Source organism: Juglans regia, chromosome 9 (genome assembly GCF_001411555.2).
Source record: "Juglans regia cultivar Chandler chromosome 9, Walnut 2.0, whole genome shotgun sequence".
Classification (NCBI taxonomy): Eukaryota; Viridiplantae; Streptophyta; class Magnoliopsida; order Fagales; family Juglandaceae; genus Juglans; species Juglans regia.
Genome location: NC_049909.1, coordinates 11,389,080 through 11,412,317, shown reverse-complemented (window position 1 = coordinate 11,412,317; position 23,238 = coordinate 11,389,080). Strand labels below are relative to the sequence as shown.

Here is a 23,238-nt window from a genome sequence, read left to right as displayed (position 1 = left end):
CTTGACATTCTGCTCCATGTAACTCAAAGATATTGAGACAAGGTTTAGTCGATCGGACCGCAACATTGATGCTGACGAAGAGGGCACGTTAGATGGGTTCAAAATTTTCAACCAGAAAGTTCGTCCCTTGGGTATGCCTTCGAACGTGCAATTAGAAGATAAAGTATTTAGGGCAGCCATCTGGTACGTGCTCAATAATTGTGCGGAGATTGGACCTTATATAGAGTAAGCATTAACGAGTCTACTTTAAAATCCTCTTTCATTCTATACAATTTGTTATGAACCCAGTACCATCTAACTTCAATATGTTACTTCGCCTCGATGCACCAAATGCAGGGAACACTACGATAAATGTAAGGTGCAACACCCAGATTGCATCGAGCGCACGCACCAAACTGAGTTCCCAACTTGGTTTAAGCAACGTGTAAGTTCTTATCCATTCCTATGTAAGATGTGCTGCTATAGCTTTCATTTTATATGATTTGGATCTAATCGAAAATAAACGTTGTGAAATTTGCTTTTTTAAATATATAGATCCAGGAACATCGAACCTTGCATACACTTGATGTGTCCGCTGATCTGTACGCGTTAGCGTGCGGGCCTGACCGTTGGGTTGCAACATATGCTGCTTGCATAATAAATGGAAAAAGGTTCCATACGAAGCAGCGTGAACTTCGCCGTCGTACACAAAATTCTGGAGTGGTGGTAACTGGTGATGAGGCCACAAATAATTTGGACTTCTATGGAGTTATTAATAATATTGTAGAGTTACGCTACATGGACTGGCGTCGGGTGTACCTGTTTGAATGCGATTGGTTTGATGTTGGTGATCGAAAGCGAGGGGTGCGGGTGGATGACCATATGATTAGTGTCAACATGAACAGGACTTGGTATAAGGATGAACCATTCGTGTTGGCGAGTCAGGCTGATCAATGTTTCTACATAAGAGATTTAAGGGCGAAATGGAATTGGGGTGTTGTGCAGAACTATGCAAATAGGAATGTATACAACATTCCGCCACTGCCGAGAGTTCTTGAAGTACTTGATGGGGAATCAAGTACTCCTGATGCCGATCAAGAAGATGAGCCATCATATTATTATGAACCAGTGCAGTGTGATGAAGGAGATCAAGTGGCAACTCAACTGAATAGGCCTGATATATTACCTAGCCATGTAGATGCACGAGAAATCATGGATCCGGTTGGTCAATGCATAGGTTCAACATGCTTTATTAATGATGACATGATCACTTCTGAGTCTGGAAATGCGGCCAGTGAGGGAGAATATTCAGATGAAGAGGACCTATCAACAAATGAGGGGGAACATTTAGATGAGGATGGGCACACAACATCTGATGAGTCTGGCGACCTATAAATATAACCCAGGAACTTCGTTCATTTAAGGTTGAGATATTAGAATTCTTGTTCGAAATTTCCATGTGTATATAGACATCTGACAATATGAGATTGACTTTGAAATTGGTATGTGTATATAGACAGTTCAATATGAGTTTGGGTGAAATATATGTTTTGATTTATTTTCTTACTACCATGAAGAAAATCATTTTACCTGGCTCGAACTACTTATTATGCGAACTCATATTTTCTTATTATGCAAGTAGCAAACAATCTTGAGAGTAGTATTCAAGTTTTACAACATCTATACCTAAATTAAATAGTATCTAACATGTGATTTAATTTGCTTCAGGTTACGTCCAATATTGGGAGGCTGTGTCAACTGGGATGCACTATGCCGTATCAAGGTATATATACGGCCGACTCTCAGTTAATCGTTTGTCTATTTAAAGTCTCATAGTGTAAGGGTTAGTCTACCTAAAAGTAACTGAAAATGGTAGATAAATTTGCTTGTTTACGAACTTGTCTGTGCATATTGCGATTATTTTGTATCAATTAGGGCATCAATTTTATCCCACTATGCCCTTAACTTGTACTCGTGCAGGTAATCAGCCGGGACCCAGTTCAAGAGGTGGAGGCAGACTTTGAGGCCTTCGAGGTGGAAGGCGTTATATCCCATATTCAGGTCGTCACTGCCGACCACGCGGTGCGAAATTATCTTCATATCATAGCACGGAGGAGTGTAATCAATCCTCCTCGGATGACTCAACACAGCCCCCAAGTCCCCCACCATGCGTTGTGGCAACTCACGCGCCCCAACCTATTCAAGAACCCCAACCAAATACTGCTGGGGAACAATCACCTACCGGAGAACAAACTGGTGCATGTTTTTCCAATACTTTAATTTTGAAAGCATTAGCATGTTTGAATGTGTCATTAAGTGTGAATATTCCACTTTACACTTTAAAATACTAATATATTGTACCTTAAAATACAGCTGCAGATGCCCCAGTGGAGACCGAAGGAACGCAAGAACAGAGGAGACGAACTCGTGGGCCATCTAGATGCATTTTCTTTGACAAGCTAAGGAAGAACGGGAAAGTGATGCTGAAGATAAACGATGGTGAGACAGCCCCATGTTTTGAACACGCTTCTATGTTCACAACACGAGTATCGTGGATTGTGAAACAATACTGTGACATGAGTTACAAGCGTTGGTCAGATGTGCCACCAGCGATTAAAGAGGAGCTCATTGACCGTGTTCGGGTAAGTAAATCAATTAATTGTCCTTGTTTGGGGTGTTGTTTATGTAGTATAATCATCGCCTAAACTACCGAGATGACACATTGATTGTTTGCATGCTGCCTTATGTAGAGTGACTTTGTGTTGGATTGGGATCGCGAAAACCACCGATTGATGGTGACAAAGGCTTTACGTAAGCGCTTCAACTCCTTCCACCATGACTTGCACAAGATTTATGAATCCTATGGAAGCCACGCAGAAGCGTTGGCTAATGGAACTAGTCTGGTGGACCCCATTGTATGGGTTAAGTTGTGTGAAAGGTGGGGCAGCGATGCCTTCAAGGTACAGATAGTCTTTCTCACATATTACCCATATAATATGTATATGGGTAATATGTCTAAATATTGTGGTGGAAAATCTGTTTGTCTATTATAAGTAATTGTTCCCTATTGTGTATGACAGGAAATTTCAGCTAAAAATCGGGAGAACCGAAACAAGCAGGCCATTAATCACACATCAGGACGAAAATCATTCGTCCGATTACTTGAGCAAAAGGTATGTCTAAGGGAAAACAATATTTTAATTTTAAATCTCCAAGTAAAAATGCACTTTACTTGGAGATTTTAGTGACAATATTACTTTACTGACAAGCTAAAGGTGGTTACTCATAGTTTTGTTGTTCAAATGTCACATGGTTCATACAAATGACAGCGCAATGAGAATGGGAATTTGGTCGACTTCTACAAAGAGACGCGTTGGTCGAAGAAAAAGAATGCATTTGTCACCGATGCTACAGAAAGTACTTATGTGAGTAGTGCAGAAACAGCCGTTGGGATCTATGTTTCTTTCTATACTGTCGTGCATGCCTTAATATAGCACTAGCTGATTATTTGTTAATAATCGCTGCTTTCTCAATGTGCAGAAGGAGATGCAAGGTAGGTTGGATGGCCTAGGACCAGAGCAACGTAGTGATGAGGCAGCAGCGACTGTCTTTAGGGAGGTTCTTGGCCATCGACCTGGATATGCTCGGGGACTTGGGGAAATGGTCATCCCCGAGTCAAGTAGACAACGTGACAAAGTTGAAATGCAACAATACATGTCTGAGGCTGACAAGCACAAGAAAGATGCTGAACAATATAAGAAGGATGCTGAGCAATATAAGAAGGATGCTGAAGCTTACAAGAGTCAGCTGGATGCAATGAGGACAGAGATGCGGGAGCTGAGGGAGCATCAGATAGAAAATGACAAAGTGATGCAGTCTTTCTTTAGGGCTTTCCCGTCGTTCACTGAGTCAGTTCGACAGACTCAGTGTAACGATTCCCCCGCCCCATAAGGGGCTTCTCATAAAAGGGCACATTTTTTGAGTGGTTTTTTGTGACACCGGGGAGGCATGAGGTTTTTGTACTTACTCTATAAAAGGGCAGTTCATAAGGTTGATCAAGGGTGTCGATGTGTTGTGCCTTTGGGTGGTTTTTGTACTTACTCTATACGACACTGGGCTATATATATATAAATATATATATAGTATTATATATATTTATGTCAATCTTGGATCTATGTCTACACCGGGGATCTCTTGGATCTCTCATGGTCTGCAAATGAGGTTAGTATCATTTGGAGTTATCCACCATAAAATGTACTTGTACAAGTGAAGTGTTAAATATATTTCTAGCAACTTTGTTTTCCAAACCCGATGAATAATTCATTGATAGTTTTATACATAATTCCTTTTTTTTTTTTGATATATTTGAATCACAGAAGGCTGACATTCTGAGAAGCTTCCTTGAGATGAAGGAGAAGGAATTACTTGTGTTGGAAGAGAAGCTTAAGGCTAGAGAGAGAGAGTAAGTTCCGACACCTTTTCCCTGCTCTGTAAAAGTTTACTTACAACTTGTGTTTTATTTTTTTCCCGTGTAAAATGACATTGGGATTCTACAATTATGTATGTAGTTTAACTAGCTTTGTCGCTTTGGAAATTCTAGTAAATATGACTACTTTTGCACTGATCTCTCTCTCTCTCTCTCTCTCTACTTGAGCTGACCATTTGTGTAATAGCATGTGGGAATCTGTATAGCTTAAAAGGCTTTGAGGGTTGGACTGCATTTTGTGGTGTATTGATCCTATGGTTTGGGTGTATAGAGAATTATTGGATTATAATAAAGTTGATTGGAAACGCAAGCATGGTTGCTTATAATTTTATGTACAATTTGTTATGGTTTGCTAAGTAGGAGTGTTACTATGTAATTTGTAAGGCGTTGCAATTTCCCTTTAATATTTCTCACATTAATGCATATTCTACTATTTTTCATTTCTAAGAGGAAGGGGGTGCCATTGGGCAACTGATTGACAAATAATCATGAAGTTTCTCATTAAACTTCAGTTGTCATGTGTAGCAGTGGCTTTCCTTGTTATGTCAAAAGCTTCAAAGGGGATGGTTGCTAGAGCTGAACACCATGCAGGTATTAATATGTACTTTGGTTTCTATACACAACAAGTAATGGATTAAATTATCGTCTGATGATGATTTTCTCCCTTCTGCTTCCCAAACATCCAACTCATTTGGAAGAAAATGTGAGGAGGTCGTAGGGAATGGATCAGTTGAGCCTATGAAGTATACTACCGCTCTTTATTTAGCAACAGCATAGGAGCTGGACTTTCAGATTTTCTGGCAAGAAAGATTGGAGGCATTGCTGCAGCAGGGCACTATCAACCCTTTCAGATGGAATTTGATGAGGTATGTTGGGTTCTACTTCCTTTCTTGTAGTGATATATTATTGTGTTCTGCATGCTTAGCATCGGATGCAGAAAGTTGGGCTGGAAAACTACTGCTTTTGTTGAATCGACGTGATGAATATGTCATTTTGTTGATTGATGTTGTGCTTGTTAGTTTTTTCAGTCAATTTTTGGATTTTTGTTGTAATGCTCAGTTCTAAAAGTTTCCTTCGGCCTTCTCTATCATATAATAAAGAGCGGATGAATTAATAGATTTTCCATAGAGTTTCGATGCCTTTAAGTTGTTTTTCTTTCCAGGTCTATTGACCTTGTTATGGTACATATGTGAGTGTTGAGTTGCACATATATATATAAAAGACTTTATATATCTATATATATATATAGATATATAGGATCTTATTTTTGTTCCTGGTTTCTTTCCCTGTCCAAAACTGGATGTGTTGCTTAGATATTGTAAATCTAACCCACTTATAAAAAAAATACTCCAATCCAGCCCCTTTTTTTGTCAAGTCTGGAATCCTGATCCTCCACATGTTTTGAGGTGTCAAACATAAGTCTGGAGTGGATAGTGGATAGTGGATACTCCACTCATTTTGTCGAACATATTGATAAAAGCTATCTTCTACCTGCTTCTCGAGCAGGTCTTATCCAACATCATACTACTTATTTTGAAAAATTGATAGGCGTAATGCTCATGATTTCTAATATATTCTTACCATTTGTACAGATGGACAATAGAGGAACTGCTCGACGTGGGCTTAATGAAGGCTCTTTAAAATACACGGCTGGCCAGGTTTATGCTGATGATGAGCTGACTGGAGCCGCACCCCACATTTAAACAAGGGCTTGCTAAAGTTGGCCATATTGGGTTGTATGGGTGGAGTTATGGTGGATATCTTTGAGCTATGACCTTGGCCAGGTTTCCTAATGTCTTCTGTTGTGCTGTGTCTGGTGCCCATGTAACGGGCTGATTGTGATGCTTATTTATTATTAAGGATAAAAGCTTAGTTTGTATATGAGAATACATTAATACACCACCCCATTGTAATATATATGAGTTTGGATTTTATTGATGGGCTTGGAAATGAAGATTATGTGTTTATTTTGCATGTTATATTGATTAGCAACTTGAATGAATGAGTTTGGATTATGAATGGTGCATTTAGGAACAACTAAAAACCAGGCTTAGAAAGAAAATAAAGCCCAGGAAAATTAAACACGAATTGAGGTATAGCGGCGAATTAAGTGCATCTTGCGGCGAATTTTTACTCGCCGCTATAGACCACCCCATTGTACGCTTAAATTCACCTAAACCAGCGATGTACAAATCGCTACTAAATTTCCATTCCGGCGAATATTTAGTCGCCGGAAATAACTTTATGTAGCAGAACGTATATTACGGCGATCTTGGAAACTCGCTGCCTTTAATTATATGGCGGCGATATATTAAATCGCCGCCATATAATTACCTGTTTGAAAACCAATTCGCAGCGAGTAAAACATCGCCGTATAATAGTATATACCAGCGATATAGTATTCGCTGCTATATACTATGAATAATATGGCGGCGATATATAAATCGCCGATATATAGATCTAGCAGCGATAATTAATCGCTGCATTATGAAAAAATACGGCGATTTTTCTATTGCGGCGATTTTGGGGAGTGGATGGCAAATATATTTGGCAGCGATATTTCTCATTTATAGCGGCGCATAGTAAACGCTGCGAATAATCTATCGCAGCGTCAAAATGGCAGAATCCTATTTTGAATTAGCGGCGATTAAGTTGTGATTCGCAGCGAAAAAAAAATCGCCGATACATTAATATATGGCAGCGAGTTTTGGTGTCCGTTGCAGTAGATCTAAAGTGGGGCGTTAATACCGGCGAAGTTCCAGCGATTAAAAAATCGCTGGCATATATATACCCCAGCGATTTGTTGTGTTTTGCCAGCGATTATGTATCGCTGGCAAAATCGTTGAACCTTGTAGTGCGTCTACCTTTTGTTTTTTATGTTTTTAATAGTTGGGACGTCGCTAAGGTCTCTTTAAAGTACACATCGTTGTACCTGTATTCTTTTTCCTCTAACCTTATTCCATATACATAATTAATGCAGTAAGTACCTGGAATGGCAACAACGTCATCATGTATTTTATCAATGTGCAACGATATTTTGTTTTAAGCTATATATATATATATCGTTTTAAACACCACACGATTGTTTTGAATCAATTGGATGACCTTGTATGTTCGCAAATAAACCCCTTTTTCTTTTTCTGACGTGATTGAGAATTAATTTAATTAAGAGTATCACTTCTAGTTCGTCAGGTTTATAATGATGATTAAGTGATTCCTCCCATTACTCAAATTTATCAGGCTAGTACAAATAAAAAGTAAACAGATTTGCATGCAGTTATAACTTTTGTTCTTCTACATTCCGAGCATTAGCTCTTTTCATGCTGTAAGTATGTTTTGCTACTTAATGCATAACTGATTGTGGAATTGGTTGGCTCTTACTCAAAGCTTTGATCATGATTTTAAGCATATCTTGCAAGGTAGTTAAAATTGGCCTTTGAAGTACTATTAATGCAATGAAATGTTTCATGATCACAAGTGCAAGAGATTACAAAGGACCCAATATCTGTTAATGCATTGTCTGTCTTTGATGGAATGGATTACATGAAGACATGCAACAACTAATTGGGTGTTTAAAATCCCAAATTAGAAAAGATTTTATATTTGACTATTATCCCAAAACATCTTTGCAAAATTGCAGAGAAAATAAAAGCAAAACAACATAATACCAGAAGATAGACTTTTGAATCAACTGTGTTTTTTTATTTTTTATTTATTTTAAAAGAGTCGATAGCCACACACAAAGCGGCCCCATCCCAAGTTTATTAATAAGCCTTCACTTATGGCGGAGCGATGCAAGCACTGTTTTCAAAGATGGTGAAGAAGATAATGTTCTAAGGCTTTTTTGAATGATCATATGGAAATTTTATATTTCACTGAGAATATTTATATATATATATATATATATAATATAATGAGACGAGAAAATAATTAGGCTCATGAATCATATATATTTTTAGAAATGATTGTCATGTTATGAAAAAGAAATTCCAACATATAACACAAATATAACATCATGGTAATGCATGCCACATAACTATAGAGAGCATTAATCGATCGGATTTGGACCCCCTAAAAAATTCCTAAAAGAACTATAGGGCCTAAAATGAGAGAGGGATAAACGTCATATTAAATGTTTAATAAAAGAGAATATCGTCACACAGGTTGTACCAATTTCACTTAAATAACGACCTCTAATAGAGATGTGCCATGTAGACAACACAAATTAACAAGCGTATAGTAATCTTTGTTTTTTTTCATCCCATAAACCCCTCCCTCCCTCCCTCCCTCCTCTCTCTCTCTCTCTCTCTCTCTCTCTCTCTCTCTCTCTCTCTCTCTCTCCCAGGAAATTTTTTTCTTATCCTCGTCGTTGATCTGTGGAACATATATCAGATTTGAGAATATCTTCTAACCTTGATTTCATGGCCAGAACTTTTGGTGCTTGATAATCTACTCATTGCCTTTTTTCTTTTTTAATATGATCTAGTGTCTTCTCTATCCCACGCCGAACTGATGTTCTTCCAAAAAGCAATTATAGTGAAAACACACGCTTTTAAGCTATATTTCTTCAAAAGTAAGCGTTAATCAGATTTAAGAATATCTTCTAACCCCAATTTCATGCTCAGAGTTTTTGGTGCTTAATAATCATCTTATTTGTTTTTTTTAATCTAATCTGGAAGTGTTTAGTGCCATTTTACAGTGTTTGTTTAGTGTTGGGTTAGTGCCATTGGAGCTCCTGCGCCGGTATGAAGTTGTACGGCGGTGTGGGTAGAGTGGGTTTGTGTTTTCAGAATAATAGTTGTTTCCCTCGATGACACACGTTTTCTCTAATTTTTCTTTTATTAACATGTGATGTGCTCATGTAACTTTCGTGTGGGTTGTTGATGTGTCAGCATTTTACTCGTGGTCGTTAACTGCAAGAGAACGGAATTGCCGTTTCAAAGAGTTTCCGTTAATAAAATTGTAGTTGGGCATACTTTATTAGCTAGTCTATCTCTCTTATTCTAAGCTTTGAAGTTAAGGTACAAATTTTAAGAGAGCTATCGATCGACATGCTAAATGGTAATCTCCAATAATAAGCCTAAAGGTCAACTGATTTTTTAGGTTGTCTAGGCGCTTCAGTTATCAAATCATGCTTTGGATAGTTTGATTGCCAATTTTGTTGGCTCCTTTCTCTTATTCTGGTCGGCAGGTTATGCGCGCCACGTATTGCTTTGTAAAAAATCGTAGTGATCATAATTTTGAATTGTTGTGTGCAGTAATAATATCATTAGAAAAATTAGTATTTGTGATAGATTATTTACGACAATAATAATTATTTGTGACGAAAACAAATTAATTTTTACAGAAAATAATCATTTTCACTATAAATAACTGACCACAAATAAATAAATTTTTTTTTTGTAGTATATATTAATTGCAATACAACCATGTTTTTTTTTTTTCTTAATAAAAAAAAATCATGTTTTTGTCATCGAGAGAACAGCTCCCGACTAACAGTCGTTTTTTTCTCCTGGAGTGAATAACTCCAAGAACAAGGGTACGGTTAAAAATTCCATGAAGCTGTGCCCAAAGACATTACATATTGTTGGTCTCTTCCGCTGCCTTAATTGCCTTTTGTCATATTGATAGGCTTGAAGATAGAGAAAGGAGACTATTATTATATTCTTCAAGACGAACGACTACAAGGAATAAACACATTTCCGGCGACGTCCTTCGCCGTAAATAAATGAATATATCGCCGCAATAAAGTATTTCCGGCTACCTCATCTTGCCCCAAAGTCGCCACTGTTAATTAGCCAAGTAAGACGTTTTGTGCCGAGGTGGAGGATGGACAGAAATGCTTTCCATTTCCGGCGAGTATAGATCGCCGGAAATAAACATATATATCGCCAGTAAAGATATTTTTAGCATAGTTGTGAAGTCTATTCCGGCGACTAAAACCCGCGGAAATATAATATTTGCTGCGAATTTAATTTCGCCGCAAATGTTTCATTCTTGACGATGATAACGTGAGTTGATTATTTTTGGCGATGACATAGTCGCCGCAAATAGTCCTTACTCACTGCATTTATTTTCGGCGAGTTACATTCGCCGGAAATATGTTTTTTTTTTTTAAAATCCAATTCTGTTTGCTTGTATTTTGTCTTCCTGTTATTTTCCTGATATTTGTAATTTCATAACAAATAATTGCTTGCTAATAAATTAGAAATCCTAAATTTGGATAAATTTATATTTGATTGCACATATAAATTATATGTCAACATCATTCAAATAACCTCAACATACATATTTAAAATTCACCAAGATTTAAGTGTACATTTTACATAATACCATCCAACATATCACAATGGAATATAAATTTACAAGTATTTTTCGTTCAAACTATAAATGTCTAGCAGCAAGTTGCCTTCATGAATGTGCCAGCTTCTTCATTGCAAGTGTTTTTCTTTCTAATCACCATATTCCAACAAGTATGGGAAGAGCTGAATTTGATTCACCGATTTGACTTCAAGTGTTTCAAAACAACTGTAAAGAAATGCAATATATTTCTGCAAAAACATAATATTCAAGGCCCAAGTTACAAGACATTCAATTAATAAAAGATAGCATCTCTTATTTTTCCTTTGCATCTCTAACTAAAATATATATATATTGTATATATTATGTACATATATAGAACACGTAAAAACTCTCTGACAATTAATACAAGGGTCTCACCTGAAATTGGGACTACCTTTTACATGATTCAGAAGACTAACGAGTCCATTTCAGAAAGTCTCTACGTACGCTAGCTCTTTAGTCTGGTATAAAACTAGCTTCCAAAATCACTGTACCCAATGTGAGAAAAATCCAACACATGGCAATTTGATCCTGCCAAACAAAGTACGCACCAAAAAGAACAAATTATATAGGTGAAAAGCCATATGCACTTAAGATTTTTTATATGAGAAATACATAATTTGCATTTATTGGAACTAATAAATATTAAGTCCGCTGCACTCACCCAAGGTGATTTCCTCTATGATATCTCGCATTCAACAACTTCATTTACCAAACAAAAAAAAAATTAGAATAATGATGAAACAAGTTATTTATTCTTAGTCATATAGATGTTGAAAGATACATAAAAAGCAACAATGTCAGAACAAGAATAAATGAAAATTTGCAAGTCAGTCAGGTACTAATAATATTATTAAAAGGCTACGTATATACTGATAACTTACCTTGCTATAGCAATTTCATTGTAAATTGATGACCAAGAACTTCCAATGTGCATGTTGGTGGCAAAAGCAACGTACATCTCCAGACAAAAGCTACAAAATATCTTCAAACCAAAAAATATACTACCTACCCCACACCAGTAATTGATGTACAAAAGAGGAGGTTCTGGAGATATGGGAGACATTTTGTTGTTATATTATTTTAACTTTCATCTCCTTACCAAAATTGACAAAAAATTGTTACCCTCAAATTTAGTAACTGGCTATGCAGGTCCCTGAGTCTCTTTATGAGACTCTCCCTGGGTCTGCCTCTCTAACTCATATCTCTCCAAAAACTTGTCGTACTTGTCTTGTTTCTCCATTAATAACATGACATTCGCTCGTAAGTCATCATGTAAAGTCTTATAATGTGCAGTTTCTTTCTCACTTCTTTCTGCACGTTCAGTTAATTCTACTATTCGAGCATTAGTTGATTGTCTAGATGACTCGGGAATAACCATCTCGCCAAGACCCCGTACATACCCTGGCCTGTGGCCCAAAACTTCCTTAAATATTGTTGCAGCAGCCTCCTTAGTTCGCTTCTCAGGCTCCAGCTTTGCCATTTTTGCTGCCATCTCATTCTATCAACCATTGGAAAACATCACACAAGTTAATTGCTCGTAATATGTACTTAGCACTAAAAATATAGACATCAGTTTATCTCAAACATCATGAGATTTTACTTAATTAACACTCACATATTTCTCTTCCGTCATGGGAGTCACAAATTTGTCATTTTTCTTTGACCACCTGACTTCTTTAAAGAAATCAACCAAATTCTCCTCATTCCCAGACTGCAAATAAAATAAATTACACACTAACTTAGATTGAATATATGAACACCATTATGAAGCACAAATTAAAAGAGTACAAATAGCTAGCATTAAGAATGAAACTCAAATCTGCAAGATAAAACTCTCATTCAAACTATCAAATAAATTGTTGGGATTAGACTTACAACGTACAAACAATAACGATTGTTGAGTGTTTTTTCTGTTTTTTCATAATTAAATGTGCAAGTAATTATATTAGTCATTAATATATAGAGAACTCAAAGGAAATACACAACTTTGAAGAAGCCTAACATATCATGCAACACAAAGAAGTAATAATGTTACATATAGTCGGTGTGCATCTTGCAACCAAAATGGAGACTTACCCTCATCTCCATTAGCCGCACAAATGACCTTCGTCCAGCCATGTGATTGTTTTGTTGCTTCTCCCTATTACTTTTATTTCGTTCAGACATCCGCTGCAATCACATAGGACATGATATACATCCATTGAATGTAGAGGTGTCAAAAGGATTATATGACTAAAAACAAAAGTAGATATAGTTGACTATTTTAACAAAAACTAACCGTTCTAACTAACATTTAATACAGGTGACTATTTTACCAAACAATTCCACAGCATGTTAATTAAGTATACGACTGCCAACTTACCTTAAAGTCATCGCTTGAATATCGAGCACATAACTTTACCCAAGTGGCTGGTGTCACCGACGGTGGCACATTCGCAAGTGCTTCTTCATTGCTCTCATATTGCTTGTAAGTTCTATGTAAATCATAGCGAATATGATTAAACCGCTTGCGTAGTGTCTTCGTAACCGTATCACGATGGTTCTTCTTGGTCCAGTCAAGGATGAAGTCAGCCTACAGACAAACATTAAGAGTATTAATTATAATCTCCCAACCCCGAGTTTTACATTGACAATGTTAGGCTTTCATCTACTCTATTTGAACATGTATTGCATTCTCCTACTTTTACCTGAATGCGTGTAATTAATTCTTCCTTCTCATTAGCTGGTACATCGTGCCAGCTAGCATGACTCAAGTCCACATGGTGCTTGACCAACCATGTAACCCTTGTAGTAAACAAGGTAGCATTTTCACAACAAGGTGCAGTTTCACCATCCTTTATCCTCAAGGATATCTTTCCATACTTTCGCACCTTTTCAAACTCTGTGCTCTTTGCAGCTCCTCGCCCACGCTTCTGGCGAAGTGGTACTAGGTTGTTTCCAAGAGTGAAAATGTCATCATAGTTCAATAATTAAATTAATCAACATGTTAAACATATAATGTAAAACAATATCCAAAATGTAAAACAATATAAATATAAATTAGCATTAATACCAGACGGGTTTGTGCTTAATGACGAATCAGCCACTGGTATGTCATTCGGTTCTGTGCTTGGCTGGCCATTACGTGGATCGGTTAAGTCATATGAGCTTGAGGATGAGTCATCTCTAAGATCCATCGCAGCAATAGGTACTTTATTGCGAACTTCATCATTGATTTGAGATCTCCCCCGACCATAGCTCACACGATGTGATCGACCTCTACCTCTTCCAGTTAGAGGCATTGATGAAGCACGCTATATAAACAAACTTCTAAAGTAAAATATAAATAAACAAACTTCTATATATGTCTATGTGTTTGTGTGTGTGTAATTCACTGAAACCCTTCATGAGTTTTTGGCTTCAACATTCATGGAAGCTCATGCATCATGCATGGGTCTTGTTTAAAATATAAAAACCTAATGATCTTGAGCAGATAATAATTATGATCAGTTAGTCATGAAAATCATAATCAGATATTTCTGATCTCAGCGCCAACAATGGGAATTGAAACAGTCAAAGAAAAGAAAAAAGATGATAACTTAATTACCATGCATTTCTGTACGTGAGAATTGTAAAACCAATTAATTAGTTGTTTTCAACCTACCTAGCTAGCTAGAGCTATATCTTGAATTAATACTTGCATGGATTACAAATTAATATCGTGATTGAATCTATATATCTAGTCTGTCTCAAATGTAATGCATCCGCATGAGTACTTTACCATGCAATATATTATGCAAGCTACCGGATATTATAAATGTACGTCTAGTATAGTAAACGAAAAGAAAAAGGAAAAACATTCTTAATTTTTAAGGCAAATATACATGCTAGTACGTATTTGCAGACTGATTGCAAAATTGATCCCTAATTTCCAGCAAATATAGTTCAACCTGTGATATTATGCAGAATTAACATGAGTATAACTAGTAGCTAGTGCATGCACTGGTCACCTCTCTCTCTCTCTCTCTCTATATATATATATATATATATATTATATCTAGTGTAAACTATGAAGTATTTTAATTAATTCAGTACTTGTCAGCATGATATATAATCTGAAATGATCAAAAGACTGATCAATATTTTCCACTATATGTATTATATCCATTAATCTCAAGTGTAATGGAGAAGATCATATTCTCCTTAATTATTGGGGAAGATGTCTCAAAAATATATATGCAGCTTGATCAGTCATTGATCAATGTGTATATATATATATACACAGAGAGAGAGAGAAAGAGAGAAATGCTAGGTAAAAGCCTTATATATGAAGTTGATCTTGTACATGATTCTTTGCCCTCTTTAAGTATTAATATTTTTGGCACCATTACTCTTTATTGGCTTCAGTAACATCACACGGTATGAAACATGAACAAGTTTAATAACATGATCAACTCAGTTAGTTATAATATGTTAATTTTAAGTATGATATTGCAACACAGGCAATTATAATTAGGTCATGCACATGATATTGTAGAAAGAGGAAAAAAATTAAAAGTCCAATATCTTTTCTAATGTCATCTAATTTAATTATGCAGTAATATTCAAATTACAGAATATATACTAGATCATATATATTTTAGGCAAACAAAACTCCGACTGATTTCTAAGATCATGAAGCAAATAGTGGTTAGTTTTGTCCTGATTGGTGAGACAGTTTCATGAGATTATCAAAGCAATAAATGCTTATAATGCATCAATATTTACCCTCATTTCGATGGCTTTGTACAAGGACATTGTACATAATATATAATAAAGTCCAGCTTGGAATGTTGCTGGAAAAAATAAATAAATGGCTGCTTAACTCATGTTTAGTTTGTGACCCGTAGTATTACTAGAACCGACCAGAATAATTAATCTTTTACTTTACTTTCAATTTCAAGGACGACATAGACATCAATCAGCAAGCTGCTAGCTAGGTTACGACAAAAGAAAATTATATATAATGATGATGATAAACGAATTAGCAAAACTCAAAACAGCATGAAGAGACTGCTAAAATTCTAAGTTCGAGTTGTCTGTCCTAGTACTCATGATCATGTATATATATGTATATATATATATGCAAGTGACTTTTGTTTTGCAGCGCGCGCAAGTGCTATATGATCATATATATATATATATAATATGGTGCTTCTAATTGATTAATGAGAGGGCATACATACAGTGAATGAACAGTTTTTGAGGAAGAAGTACTTGGAATTAATTCTACAGCGAGATCAGTTGAGAAGGGCATGAAGAGATCATCAATCGGCGAGAGACTCAAACTAAATATATAGTAATAAAAGCAAAACATGTTGAAGCTGAAATGATATGATATAATAATATAATGGATATATATACTCAACCCCCTCCCAGAAAAAGAGAGACAAAGATATTGCAGAAATATCAGATAGTAATGGTACCTTTTAAGGCTCGGAAAACTTTTTCTGCAACACCTACGGGGTGTGCCCAACGAACCAGCGACAAGAAAATCAACCTACCAGGGTAATAATACAAGACTTCAATAACATCGGGCGGGTAGCTTGCTGGCCACTGCACACGTTGCCTTGATCAGCATCCAGGAAAAGTTGTTATAATTAATTAGCAGCTTAATTAAAGAACATTAATATTCATGTAAACAGAGAGGGCAGTAGAGAGATCAAGAGATCTATAGTTGGTAGCCAGATCAAAACTTCCAACACATGTTTGGAAATAATCCGAATTCAGTGGGAAACCATGGCGCCCCATGGCTAGGATACAGATTGGGGAAACTAGGCCCTGCAGAAGAAGCTGGAACAAATTAAGCATGAAATCAGGAAGCAATGATATATACGTCTTCATCCGGCCAATATATAGTATTTATCTATATATTATGAAAATTATCATGTGTCATAAATATTTTTACATGAAGTTAATAAAAAGAAGACATCAATTGATCATGGATAATATATAGTGAATAGCTTCGATCTATCGATCTCCAATGGCCTCTAATTAATAATTTGCTTATGCTGGCTAGCTAATTCTTCATAAATTAACCAGGATATTTAAGAAGTAATGCCTCCTAGTGTGTTGTCATTACAAACTTGGCTAAATTGGCAAAAGATAACAAACTAAATAATTCTCAAGCAAATTACACATCCATTCAATGGAAGATCCCCTATTCTTGAAGTAAATTGCACACTGCTAACGACCTTGATGTTCCTGCGAGAGATGGAAAAGATGGGTCTTTAATTTGACAAATGATATTTAGGATAAGCCAAACAAAATGGATTGTATGGAGACACGATGTAATTACCAACTTTGAAGTGGCTAGTTCATCTCATCCTCTGAGAGACTATCTTCTTCTATGCTACCCTCCACTTCGGTGCTGTGAGAAGAACTGTCTTCACTTGTATCGTCATTGATAAACCCCCTCTCAAACTGGTTGCAATTTGACCTTTGCATTACCGATGTGTCAACTTCAATCTGCTCCGGCTCAACATTAGGCCTGTGCATGTTTGTTTGCAGTGGGATGTCATCAGCATGGACATTCACGTAAGCATCGCCAGAATTATCCTCTTGGTATGCATCAACGTCGCTAGAATCAGATGCATCATCTTCAATTAGGGGTTTTCGTGGAAGGTCATAGACATTTCGACCTTTGACCTTTTGCACTATATACCAATCACCACGGATGCAGCAATTTTTTAGGTAAAACACCTGCGACGCTTGGCACGCCAAAACAAAAGGGTCGTCCTTATAAGCTGTCCGAGACATATTCACACTAATAAAATGTTTTTCCACACGTATCCCTTGTTTGGAATCAGAGATGTCAAACCATTCACATTTGAATAAGTAAACACGACGCCAACCCATGTAGCGGATTTCCAAAATGTCTGTTAGTCTACCAAAGAACTCAAGCTTTTCAGATCCTGGTTGTTCACTAATCACCATGACACCTGAGTTTTGGGTGCGACGATGTTCTTCACGATTTTTTGTGTGAAATCTTATACCATTGGTTATGCAACCTGAATAGGATGCACCCCAAGGGTCAGGACCACATGCTAGGGCATATAGATCCTCTGAAACTTGTCCGAGATTATCAGCACGCAAACTTTGAATCTATCACAAGTTGAAACAAGGAACCGCATAAAGTAAAGCCAAACATATTCAAAACTCATATAAGGTGAACTTCTAAATGAATTTCCCTACATGTGACTTGAACCAATCTGGGAATTTTGCAGCATGCATACTATCGACATCATCAGGATACTCTTCACTGATCTGCATGTAGTGCTCACTAGACAAAAGAACTCGAGCGGTTCAGTATGTGTAGGATATGCAACGTAAATCAGTATCTTTAGAATTGAAAATTACTAAGTTGGTAAGTAGTTTGGTTACTTACTTAAGGTATAGATCAATCTCTGTGCAATTATTAAGAACATACCATCTGGCTTTTATGAAAATGTTATCGTCTAATCGGTGACGTGAAGCAAAACCCATGGGGCGCACCTTCTGTGAAAAAACACTTAGTCCCTCCCGTACACCCTCATCTTCTTCATCAACATTACGTTCGACGGGATTGAATCTAGTCTCAACATCGTGGAGGTACATGGAACAAAAATTCAAGCATTCTACATGGATATAGGCCTCGGCTATTGAACCTTCCGGGCAGGCCTTATTCTTAACATATCTCTTGAATTTTTCAAGATACCTCTCGAAAGGATACATCCACCTATATTGAACTGGTCCTGCAAGCAGAGCCTCACGTGGCAAATGGTAGGCTAAGTGCACCATTACATCAAAGAAGGTCGGCGGAAAAACCATCTCAAACTTGCAGAGAATGACAGCAATATCAGCTTGAAGCCGCTCTAAGACATCCACCTTACATGTTCTAGCACACAATTCTTTGAAAAAAGTGCTTAACTCAGTTAGTGCCAATCGAACATCTTGGCGTAAGTATCCAGAAATTGCAGCAGGAAGTAACCTTTGCATGAAAATATGGCAATCATGACTTTTCATTCCCGAGATTTTACAATCAGGTACACTAACACATCTGGCAATGTTTGAAGCGAATCCATCTGGGAATTTCACACCCCGCAACCAATTACAAAAACCAGTCCGCTCAACTCCATACAACGTATAACATGCATGTGGCATACTAATGCGTGTATCATCCTGAATAAGGTGTAACTCCTTTCTTATATTGAGATTGGAAAGATCACGACGTGCATTAGGATGATCTTTAGTTTTTCCAGAGATATTCATCAAAGTTCCTAAGATGTTGTCACAAATGTTCTTCTCAATGTGCATTACATCTAGATTATGTCTAATCTTTATAGTCGACCAATACGGCAATTGAAAGAAGATACTTTTTTTGGTCCAATTAAACTCGTCTATGGTACGCTTTCTTTTCTTTATGCCTTTACCAAAATTTGCATCAGGAATATCTTGAAGTTGAATCAGTATATCTTCTCCAGAATACACCATAGGCGGGTCGCGATGCTCTGCATAGCCATTAAAAATAGTCTTTTTCTTTCTCCAGATGTGGTCCGATGGCAAGAATCGGCGATGACCCATGTAACAATGTTTTCGGCTATATGTCAACCACATTGAATCTGTTTCTTCCTTGCACGATGGACATGCCATCTTTCCCTTAGTGCTCCACCCGGAGAGGTTTCCATAAGCAGGGAAGTCATTGATTGTCCACAACAATGCTGCATGCAATCGGAAAGTCTCTCTGGCCTTTGCATCGTATGTATCAACACCATTATCCCATAGATCAATCAATTCATCTATCAAAGGCTGAAGATAAACATCGATTTCATTTCCCGGTGATCTTGGTCCAGGAATTAAGAGTGAAGTGATAAAAAATGGATCTTTCATGCATAACCATGGGGGCAAGTTGTAAGGGACAAGAATCACTGGCCATACGCTGTAAGGCTTAGCCAAATTATTAAATGGGTTGAAACCGTCACTAGCTAAACCAAGCCTGATATTTCTTGGATCTTCCGCAAATTCATTTCATGAGCAAGGAATATCCATGCACCGAAATTTTGTATCGAATTACCTTTTTTTTTTAACTTAATGGTTAAGAAAGTATTTTTTAATGAATTTGTAGGTTTTTTAACAAAAACAAATGTTTAAAAAAATTACACAATTGGTAGAAATCATCGGTGGATTTCCCCGGTAGCTCTAGCTAGCAGCTGCCAAAAACAACCACATTAATTAAATAACTTGGCCACAACTCCACCAAAAAACAAACATTAATCAATCGCCACTCTAGCATCGGCTCCACAAGGCCCAATCAAACAGCTGCCACAGTAAATGCATTCACCCTAATATATACCAACCAAGCAGCATAGAGAGAGAAAGAATTCAAAACCTCACTTAAGCTGGAACAAATTTAGGTTTGTGACAAACTTAAATCAATAAGATATGAATTAGTTAATTCCCTTTCCTTATTAAAATGCCAAATGTTGTTATATGTAGCTAGTCATTTGCAGATCATCATACGCATGTGAATTATTTAATATGAACTACTTTTGCACGCTTGGCATATATTTATAATTGTCGGTTTCTACATGTTTATGCCAATATCTCAATTCTATGTTTTTTGCTAGCTAGGCTAATGCGCATGGCTTGATCATCCATTTTGTTGGGTTAAATCACAACAATTCAAAATTATATTCATTTATGAGAAAATCTATTTATAAGTCTTATTTTTTACACACCCAACACATCACTAGTCACAAACCTATTAGGTTCCATGGGTAAAGCAAGAGAGTATCTTACCCAATTAGGAGTGGTGGGCTGGATTTTCGTGGGCGAGGTGGCGCTGCAGCGAGGATTCGACAGAGCGAGGCTATGTGGCTGGACAGGTTGCGGCGGCCTCCACTAGTCACGGTGACTGGCTTAGCACGAAGAGATAGTTATTGAGAGGGAGAGTCGGAACCGAATACACAGATAGAGACCGAGACAGATAGAAGAGGATTTAGAGGCTTACCGGGGTTTCGTGAGTAGCGGAGGAGCTGCATAGAGCGGCAGCCTAACCACGGAGAGGGAGAATCAGTGAGACGAGGATGGGGGAGAGAGAGAAAGTGGAGCTTTTATGTTTTTGGGGGTGGGACGCGGGGGGCTTTTGGGAGGAAGGAGAATCCGAGAAGGTGAAGGAAATAAGGGTTTTGGGGGGATTTGGGTTTTGGCCTTTTGGGAGGGAAGACGCGCGCGCAGTGCTACGTTTTGGGATTTTTTTTTTTTAATTATTGTTTATTTATTTATTTATTTATTTTAAATATAATGAAATCTCAATTTTATTAATTGTACTCATCTATGGCGGAGGAAATGCGTTTAGCACCTATATTTCTTGTAATGATTATAATAAAAAAAATGATAAATAAAATTTCTCATAAATAAATCTTTGTTGCTCTCCAGCCAACAGATAATAGATGTTCTTCTCTGATTACATATAAAATTTCTTTGCAAGCCTTTGAGTGATCATGGATAGATGTTTTAATTGGTGTAGATCGATTTATACTATACTTAATTATATTTTATAACTTCAACTTTTGTTAGTTTTGATAATGTTATATATTTGAAGAGAAATGATTCTTGCAATCGTGAGTGTGTAAGCGTCGTGCAGTCGTTTTGAATAAAATAAATAAATATGAGACCTACATGAAAAGAAATTAATTTTTTAACAGTGGACCCCACTCTTTTTCAAAACGACTGTACAGCATTTGTGCATTATACGACTGTAATTATCCTTTCGAACATCCAACGTTATCCTTTTGAGTACTCAGCATGCGCGCCAAGCAAAAGAGTGCATGATCTCTGGTAGTTGATGATGGGTCCTAACATGACTTGAATATTCAATTATCCAATCACAAATCGTTTACAATCTCTTGTTTCAAAAAAGTTTACCATATTCGTACGTAGGAGCCATTGTGCTAGTCTATAAATTAACTCTTCTTGCATTAATCCACAATGGTGTTAATGTATTCATCACATGTGTTGGGAGTTTTTTATAGCTTAATAAATAGAAGAATTAAATTCGAACAAAAAAAAAATTAGCATGAGCCTTTTATGTTTGGAGTTGTTCCTTTACGGGAATTCCGACATCGTCTTATACAAACAAATTCAGATTGATCTAGAGAATTATACATGTTCGATCTCAGATACTTGGATTTAATTTGAAATAGAAATGATGGTGATGCCCACTGATCTTGAACCTGTTCAGTGGTGGAAGGAATACAGAAGTTTGCTCTTCATTGTCACGATTGATCGATCAAACCTTCAATTGGTGTTGGATTATGGCACCATCCGATAGGTGGATTATTAATATCCTGACCATATTTTACTAAGGTGGATTATTAATATTAATAAAAAAAAATTAGCATGAGTCTATCATTAATTTCTTGGCCCGAATCTCTCACTCACAGCTAGTTCCCACCTTGATTCCATATAGAAACCTGCCCAACCCTATACATCCCACACCAGAGTTGGCACCGAATGAATGTCATCATCCTAAATGGCATTTTCTCGTTGGGCCAATCATATATATACATATATAAACAAACTGACGGGCCAACCTACCACTAAAGGTATGTCTTGGCATATAGTAATTTTGAGGTATCCAAATAATTGATCCAATTGATCCAATCAACTTTCACTGATCTAGAGACATGAGCCATTCATCATAAAAAAATATATATATATATATATATTCATAGCCAGGTATTTATGATAAAAACGACAATTTGTTACTATAAGTTAAAAAGTGAAACTAAAAAGAATGGTGAATGTTGCGTAAAGTTTCATATTGGATGGGTAATTAGTCATTATGGGATACAACACAGGAAAATTTTTTCTTATCAGCTACCATTCACTGCTACACAATCCAACCAAACAAAGTGCAAGGTAAAAAAAAACTTGCCGGAATGAATTGAAATATTTTTCCTGTATACAATTCAGCCTGCTTTCAACATCAGTTTAATCCATTAAACCATCTGATCAATTATATTTCCTAATAAGCATACAATATCATGAATTAATCATCATTGAAATTTTTATATATATATATATATAAACACTTCATCATAGATGGTTTAAAATCTCCAACATCATACATTAATGAAAATTGTTCAAATTGAAATTGATGATAGTTTAGTCTAAAGTACTACTTAACACCCCACAATATATCAATATTGTTTTATAGGTGTCCTCCTCTCTTCAATATAGGGTAACTAGAGTTTCCTAAACAAGCCTTGATCATCCCTTGGAAGCTGCTGGCCTTCGTCATGATCTCAAAATTGCCTTAATCTCAAAACTTCATTCTTCAACTCTTCTTCTCAAAACTTGATGCATTCTTCATTGATGTTAATTGCTGCAAATATATACATTCCTTTTTAGTTCTCAAAGTCAACCAC

The 23,238-nt window shown here is 36.6% G+C and overlaps 2 protein-coding genes across 2 annotated transcripts; both read right to left on the bottom strand.

The window, feature by feature from the left end:
- Window positions 1-11,939: 11,939 nt before the first annotated feature.
- On the bottom strand, window positions 11,940-12,895 carry LOC118349385. Its single transcript, XM_035693705.1, has 3 exons — window positions 12,887-12,895; window positions 12,426-12,521; window positions 11,940-12,308 (listed from the first exon to the last, which is right to left on the bottom strand). Exons 1-3 carry the CDS (start codon window positions 12,890-12,892, stop codon window positions 11,952-11,954), a joined length of 459 nt encoding a protein of 152 aa, XP_035549598.1. The 5' UTR covers window positions 12,893-12,895; the 3' UTR covers window positions 11,940-11,951.
- A 4,245-nt stretch (window positions 12,896-17,140) lies between these two features.
- On the bottom strand, window positions 17,141-19,696 carry LOC109010287. Its single transcript, XM_018991064.2, has 4 exons — window positions 18,611-19,696; window positions 18,258-18,505; window positions 18,023-18,110; window positions 17,141-17,932 (listed from the first exon to the last, which is right to left on the bottom strand). The coding sequence occupies exons 1-4, from the start codon at window positions 19,694-19,696 to the stop codon at window positions 17,141-17,143; spliced, it is 2,214 nt and encodes a 737-aa protein (XP_018846609.2).
- Window positions 19,697-23,238: the final 3,542 nt, after the last annotated feature.